Source organism: Triplophysa rosa, unplaced genomic scaffold (genome assembly GCF_024868665.1).
Source record: "Triplophysa rosa unplaced genomic scaffold, Trosa_1v2 scaffold18_ERROPOS6875776+, whole genome shotgun sequence".
In the NCBI taxonomy this organism is placed as follows: domain Eukaryota; kingdom Metazoa; phylum Chordata; class Actinopteri; order Cypriniformes; family Nemacheilidae; genus Triplophysa; species Triplophysa rosa.
This window is the reverse complement of record NW_026634206.1, coordinates 1,850-9,851: the sequence shown is the minus strand read 5'-3', so window position 1 is coordinate 9,851 and position 8,002 is coordinate 1,850. Positions and strand designations below refer to the sequence as shown.

General features: G+C 35.6%; 1 protein-coding gene across 3 annotated transcripts; it reads right to left on the bottom strand.

The window, feature by feature from the left end:
• Positions 1–4,159: 4,159 nt before the first annotated feature.
• On the bottom strand, positions 4,160–7,210 carry LOC130549896 (uncharacterized). 3 transcript variants are annotated; one of them, XR_008962295.1, is made up of 5 exons: positions 6,867–7,210; positions 6,321–6,434; positions 5,934–6,141; positions 5,714–5,858; positions 5,113–5,518 (listed from the first exon to the last, which is right to left on the bottom strand). XR_008962295.1 is itself a non-coding variant. In XM_057327238.1 (4 exons), the coding sequence occupies exons 1-4, from the start codon at positions 7,058–7,060 to the stop codon at positions 4,354–4,356; spliced, it is 561 nt and encodes a 186-aa protein (XP_057183221.1). In that variant the 5' UTR covers positions 7,061–7,210; the 3' UTR covers positions 4,160–4,353. The 3 variants fall into 3 exon arrangements, 2 of the variants coding, with proteins under 2 accessions (XP_057183221.1, XP_057183220.1); XM_057327238.1 differs by lacking the exons at positions 5,113–5,518; positions 5,714–5,858 and adding an exon at positions 4,160–4,398; XM_057327237.1 differs by lacking the exon at positions 5,714–5,858.
• Positions 7,211–8,002: the final 792 nt, after the last annotated feature.

Here is an 8,002-nt window from a genome sequence, read left to right as displayed (position 1 = left end):
ATCATGGTGGTCAGTTATTCCTTATTCTTATTTTCATTACCATAACAAATATACTTTGATAGCACACAATTACAGCATTTTATAATGATTAGATATGGTTTCCATTAAACAAGTAGTGTTAGACTGTGGGTATCAATGACTGAGCACTTTTTGTTTCGCTGACAGTTTTCCAAACATCATGAACACATGTTATATGAACTCCACCCTCCAGTGCTTCCTCAGCATTCCAACAATCCCAGAGACGTGTTATAGTTCCAGGCTGAGCTGGGCATGTATTTCAATACAAAATACTTAACCCTTAACATGCACAGGACCCGTGGGCGGGTTAACACTTAATATTTGTTTTGCTGAAAGTAATTAGTTTGAATTTCACCATCATCTTCATCATCAGGTCCTGTGCATGTTAAGGGTTAAGTATTTTGTATTTGAAATACATGCCCAGCTCTGATCAATATCACCTTTACACCACTGTAAACCCGGACAAGTTGAGTGTACTTAAACATTTTGAGGAAACCAATTACCTTAAAAAAGTTAAGTAATGTGTATTTGATATTTGAGTAAAGAGAACTTAAAATGTTCAGCTCATCCAACATATAAAAGGGCATTGCACTAAATTCTGAGTAGACTGAACTTAAAATAATTAGTAACATCAACTGCTCTGTCGAACTGTGAAATGTAATAAGTTGACTTTACTGAAAAAAAATGAGGAAACCGATTACATCAATATTTTTAAGTAAAGTAGTGTTTTAATTTTAAGTTAGTAGAACTCAATAATATTAGGAAGTGATTAAACTACCATTATGGTGATGAGTGTTTGCTTTAGTTGGGACCTTGATTCTTGACATTGCTAAGTCAGCTCCTCCATTTCTACTGGTCTCTTTCAATGCTTGTGAATGTGTTTGGCAACAGCACATGTAAAGCATTCAAAAGTGATGTGTCACAAGACAGTTGTAGTTGTTTGCTTTTATGGTGTGTTATAAAATGAAGAAGCTGCTTTAAGTTTATTAGGCAAACTAGGCAATTTTTTTGACACTTTTAAACATCAACACGCATCATACAAACCTCAACAATGGTGACAATCATCAAACTAATTCAGATAAACAGATCAAGTGCAATGCATGCTGGCAATCATGAATGAGTTTTGTACTATGATGTTAGGATGTTATGATCATCATTTAATAAGTCACTTAATTATCTCATTAACTTTAACTCTTTGAGGACTTGGGATGTGACTTGAGACTTGCTTGTGACTTGAAAGGGATGACTTGGTTCCTCCTCTGGTGAAATCAGCTCATGGGTTCATGGGTGAAACAAAAATATGGCAGGACTTTTACTTTTTGGCCCCTGGACTATACACCTCTGGGCGCCAAATCGATCGAAAATCACTCAAATATGTGTTTACTCTCACATGTATAAAGTAAAGAAAGACTATTAATAAACCGCTAAAGGAATATCAGGCAGTGACACAAAAATAAATGACCGTTAACGTTAAAATGATGAGAGCGCGCGGCTCTTTGCAGAACAGAAAAGGCGCGTGCGCACACATATCAGACGCGCGCACTAAATAAATAGAAACGCAGTTTTAATTGTGGTATCGAACTAAACTCCTGTTCAATAGCTGTCAGAAGTCGGATTTATTGCATTCGTCTTGACATTATAACAGATTTTACTCTGATCATAAATTTTCCATACAATAACATAATAAATAGAAATGACCAGATTCATTAATCAAATGACCAGTGTCCAGGTTATCTGAGGACCAGTACATCACGTCGCTACACTGTAAAAAATAAATGTATTTTTACAGAGAAAAAACAGTAGAATTTAACAGTAACATCTCATTTTAATCAGAACTGTGAAATTCCATAAAAAAGCATACATTGACACCTAATGTACATGTCATCTGTTCTTTAACTGATTCAATGTGTTACTGGAGAAAACACTCTATTTCCTTTAAATTAAAGTCATTGTTGTGTATTGTTAACCTGACATGTCCTTTAAAAAATGTTCATGTTTATTTTCTTGTCAGAGTTGGATAAAGTGTATTTTACTGAATATCCATTAGAATTCACAGCCATATCACATTTTTATCATAACTGTAAAAATATTGGTAACACTTTATAATAACTTTCATTAGTAGTCATAACAAACATAATTTAATGCTTACTAGTCATTAGTTACTAAGATTGTCACATAGCTAGAAATATGAGATACGTTCTTGTTAATGTTACCAATGGTTTAATTGAACATTACTTAATGAATAGCTCATTAGTTAATGAATATTAAAATGCATACAAATGTTATTACCTTTTCAATTCATGTATGCAATTAAAGATCTACATGACGTAATGTATGGTATCCAACAATTAACGCTTGTTTGTATGTATGTATGAGTTTGTTAATGTATGTATGAATGCTTACAAATATCAGTAAACTTCTTAATGTATTACTAAGGCACATATTTACATTTACAAAGGTTGTTAAATATATTGGTGATTGCAGTTACTCAGTATTAATCATGTTAACAAATTATTCATAAACTCACAACCCAGCNGTTATAATGGTGTTGTTGTTGTTGTTGTTGTTTTCTTTCTTCCAGCTGATGTCAGTCAAGGCTGTGGCTGAAGTCAGTTGTAGTTCTTGTGCAGGTGTTCATCACTAATGCTCAATCATCATTTAATTAAGTCACTTAATTATCTCATTAACTTTAACTCTTTGAGGACTTGGGATGTGACTTGAGACTTGCTTGTGACTTGAAAGGGAATGACTTGGTTCCTCCTCTGGTGAAATCAGTCATGGGTTCATGGGTGAAACAAAAATATGGCAGGACTTTTACTTTTTGGCCCTGGAAACCCGTTATAGTCACAAATCTTCATAATTCCCAGCATGCATTGCAGTTGATCCGTTTATCTAAATAAGTTGGTTGATTCTCACCATTGCAGAGATTCATACACTGATTCTCGATGTCTGTGTGATTCTAAAATATGTTTTGATAAACATACATCCATTTTTCACAAATCTTTCTAGACATCAAAATACAATCAGACTCTCTGATCTTATAATGTTCTTTCAGGATCAACAGCATAGCACTCAAACCAAACAAGAGTACTGAACCAAACTACAACTTCACAGTGGTGTCAATGGTTCCATACCAACACCATTTGGTTAGGTTCTTGTTTGCACTGCCATATCAAGTGCACTTTAAAAGCTCACAGTTTCAGCAGATCAAACAAAGTAATAGTCAACGGTCAAGATCCCAACTCAAGGAAACACTGATCACTATGATGGTATCATTCTTAAAACATTAAAATATATTTTTTAAACGTATTCAAACACATGAAAAACCTCTAAGGAACGTTCTTATAACAAACTTTTGTTAGCTGGGTTGTGTTTCAGGTTGTAGTTGTTGTGTTTCTTTGGGTAATTTTTTTTTTGTAGTTGTTGTTGATCTTTTCTGCAGTGATTGTGTTTGTTAACAGCAGATGTTCATCATGTTTAGGTTACACCTTTGATCTTTGTTTATTGTGGTGTGTAAACATACTTCTACTATTTAGACAAATCATTTATTAATTATTAGTTAATGTTTTTGCAGTACCCAATCTAAAGTTGAAACTAGTCATCGTTTGTAAATGTTTATAAATGCTTACGATTGATCTATAAAACTTATACGCTTGCTGTACAGACATTTACAAAACATAATAACAGAAATAAAAGCTTATGGGAAAACCTGTGTTTATTGTGTCCATAAAAGATTTATGACAAAATATATCCACATAGCTATAGCTGATACAGCACAATTGCAAAGTGCCAAACCAATCAATAAAGATATTACTGTAATTCTAACGAAACATTCATATTGTATGCAACAATATTATTTTAAAAAGTATTCTTAAAAAAGTCTAACTAACTAAACACTTCTTTCTGTCTTTATTTGTACTGTCTTGCAATATCATGAAGCAATCTTCCCAATGCTCCATATTTGTGTTTTTTAGCCAGCCATTCATTCCATTCAATGACTGTGAGATGGTCTTTCAATAAACCCTCTGATCTGTTTCCCCTTAGTCTCCACACTTGCTCCTTATATGTACGCCATGCTCTCTCGATGTGCTGAGTGTGTGCTCCAGTGCTTGGGTCAACATAGCTCACACTGTGGTTAACAGTGAAATGTCTTTAGCCAAGATGGGGCAGACACCTTTTATAGGCACGCCACTCATCACTTATTATAGCTGACCCAGTCCTCACATGATGAACAATTAATGGGACAAGGTCTCTTCTTCCTCTTCTTTCAACCAGTCTTAAAACTGGTTTTCCTGCTGTTTTCCCTCGATGGCTAACTCCTAACATGCCAAATACCTATTTTTTTCTCTTCCATCCACCTGCAATCCGTCCTCTACCATACTGGAAGGGTTAAAAATAAAAGTAAATAATTATAATTTTATACAGATATATATGTTTAGTTTATCTAATTGTATTTAATACACAACAACACAAGATACCTTTTGTCAAAAATTTACATTTTCTATTACAAACATCATAAAAAATTGGAGGCTTGTTAAGAGGTTCACTATAATTTATCTAAAATGGGTGATTTGTTGTTATGTTACTTTCTTAAAAGCAACACTTTGTAGTTTTTGGACCTTAAATCAATGTCTCTAAAATTATTTCAGTGGTAGAACAAGTAATAACTGTACGAATTCTACTGCCGCTGCTACCTGAGCAGCCTCATACCGGCTACAAGCACGCTCTGTAAGTTCTGTGTTCGGGTCGGTACACACAGCCTCGCCCATCCCCTGCTTGCCACATGGTTTCCTAATAGAGATGAACTGCATTTGCCGGTTTCATCAGATTAGTAAATAAATGTACGTGCATTGCACTGCCCACGGGGAAGCTTATACAGCGGCATTATTCACGACACTGGTAATAGACAATTGCGCTTATCAACCTAATGGGGGAGCTGTGAACAAAGTTCTATAGAGCTTGTCAATCACGCCGTGTTGAATGCTCCGCCATGTTGGGAGGCAGGCTGCTATTGCGTTCAATGGAGTGGTTTTTTTGTTTTTTTGATTAAGTAATATAACTATTAGGGGTGTAGCCGAACCCGAATACGGTATTCGGAAAGGCACAAATAGCGTGTTTTTTACTAATACTGATTTCGAACAAATACTTAAAAAAATATTTGTATTCGGGAACAAGAAAAACTTTATATCAAAAAGCTGCGTTTTCTCATGAGACCGCAGTGCATGCCCGCATGAGTGAGTGAGTGAGTGACATTCAGGAGTCGGGGGGGTGGGGGGTAAAAGAGGTGACTGACACAGGCTGCTCCACACAGCAACAGAGAAGGCTCGGCTGAGCGAAAAAAGACTTCACTGCGTGCATCACTATTTTTGTTGAATAGATTTTTGTACCTTAACTGGGTTCCGGAGGCAGTTTATAACTTTCGGGAAGCGGAGTTTGATCGGGAGATTATTCCATTACGCTGCATTATTGACGTCTGCAGTCGGGTGCTCTCATGTTCGCTCTGTTTACGTACACTATAACGTAAATTAGAAGTGTAACGCAAAAAAACTGAATCTTTACGCCTATTTTGAATTTTACTCAAATACAAATACTTTCCCCCTCTCAACAAATACAAATACAGATACAAATACCGGCTGCTTTGCAAACCCTTAATAACTATGGTAGGTCTGTCTTGCTGTATTAAAAACTACAATACCATTACACGGAGTCGTTCTGGCAAAGGCGCTGGTAGTTTCACTTTCAATTTCTCCATATATCCAACAAACCAAGTAACGTTACATGTGAAAACAATAATAACAGTGGAGTATGAGCCTCCCAAGATGGCGGAGCAGCCGGCAGAACTGCAACATAAAATGCAGGGCATGACATCAGCTTCACATTCTCTATAGTGTTGCTTTAAATGCTGTTTTAAATACCTTTCTTTTGTGTCTAAAGTGACTTTCATCAATCACAACAAACTCTCTTTGTCCTCCGAGGCGCTGTCCCTTTCTTCTTCTCAATCTTTCCATTGCTGTAACACAGACATCTCTCACTTTTTTTGCCATATTCGTTAAGGTAGCAGAGCTTCCGGCAATACCATCATGAATCATATCAATCTGTCGAAGCCGCAGACCTTGTGAAAACCTGGAGGAGTTGAAAAGGCAGTGTTCAAGAAGACTGTATTGTACTAACTTAAACAATGCAAGGAGATCACCATAACATTTCTGAATTGGATTTAAAAATATATTATCTATTTGATTAATATATATTGTTTAGTGTGTGTGTGTGTTAAACATATTTATCAATTTATACTATTATATTACCTGTATAAGAACTTCATCCATTCAAATAGGGAATTTTTGGAGTGGCTGAATATTGACTTAAAACGGATGGCTTTCATGATGCTCTCACTTCTGTGCCTTGCACGCTGACACATCCTGCATAATATGATTTCATTATATCATTATATATAAGGTGTCTAGTCGCTATTAAGTGTTGTTCTCATATATTAATACACTGATCTGATCACGGAATCCAATCTTATAAAATATTTGTGACACTGTCGGTGAAAACCAGATTTGAAAGTTTAATTTCAGTCATTAATTTCAAAATGATTTACATTTTTGACATGTCATTACTGAGTCAATATTAAAGATATCAAGGTTATATTTTCACAGAATGTTCTTTACAGTATGTAGGATGGTTTTATGTAGGAAACAGTATATCATAAAAAATGACTTTAGCTGGGTTTTTACAGACTGTCACAATAATTTATTTATATGAGAAGTCAAGTAACAAATAAGATGTTAGAGAGAGATAGAGGGATGAATTTACAGTACATAGTAATAAGCACGTAAAAAGCACATTACCATGCATAGTGATCTCTTGCCATCGTCCTGGGTTTCAGTGACATTTTGTGTCTGCACTTGCTACATTTCATTTTTCTTTTAAGTAGTTGTCTTTTCTGGAGCCACTTTATCAGTTTTAAGTGTTGTTTCCTGGATCGTCCGTTTTCGAGCAGTTTCCGCAGATCTTGCAGTAAACCCGGCATTATGCTAAACATTTAATGAAGAGTGCGTATACAGAGAAATGATCATGTAAAAGGCGGAAAGGTTGAATTTCGCGCCTGGAAGTCTGTTCCTTCCCACGATTCCTCTGTTGTCTCTGATTGGCGCATCCAACAGCGCCCCTCAGAATTGTGGGTAATGTAGTCCTTCACCGTTCCAACGACCTTGTTTGTTAGAATTCTGCAACTCGACGCGTAACAGGTATTATTTTTCAATTTGAATTGACTGTATTAATAATACTGCATTCAATTGTGCACCCAGACATTATTATATATTTTCTGTTTTTAAAGCATGGATGAAAGTCATTTCACACGCTCTGGCCAACGGAAACTAATTGATCTGCCCCTAAAGCGGCGGCGAAAGAAGAAGCCATTACAGGACGATGCTAGCACAAGTGGATGTAAGTAAAATCAAAGTCCCATTGTTAAAATACACATGCATTGAGCTACTTATCTTCTTGAGTTTAATATAGAAGTTATGCAAGCATATTTCGCGGATATGGGGTGGGGTCTGTAACGTTAACGTTACCTACAGTAATAGTGCACTACCATACCAATGTAATACAGACATCAAATATTTAGTTAAGTAATATGAGAAAAAAGACATGACATGAGAGCTGCTATGCAAAAAGGTTCCCTGGGAAAATATAGAATATTTGGCCAATTAGTGCTGTGTAATAAACTAAACATGTGTATATGTTTATTTAGTTTATTTTTATATTTACAGGCACATCAAATGTCGCACCTACAGCCGCTCTATCATCAAGAAAGATGCAGGAAGTTATTGACAGAGAAAAGAGCAAAGCAGAATTAAAGATTGCAGAGCTAACTAAAGAGCGTGATGAATTACTTGAAAAGTTGTCATTAGGTAACCCTTACACTTAAATTACCACATTAAAACTTTAATATGGGAGTTACAATGTAAATAACGCACCATGT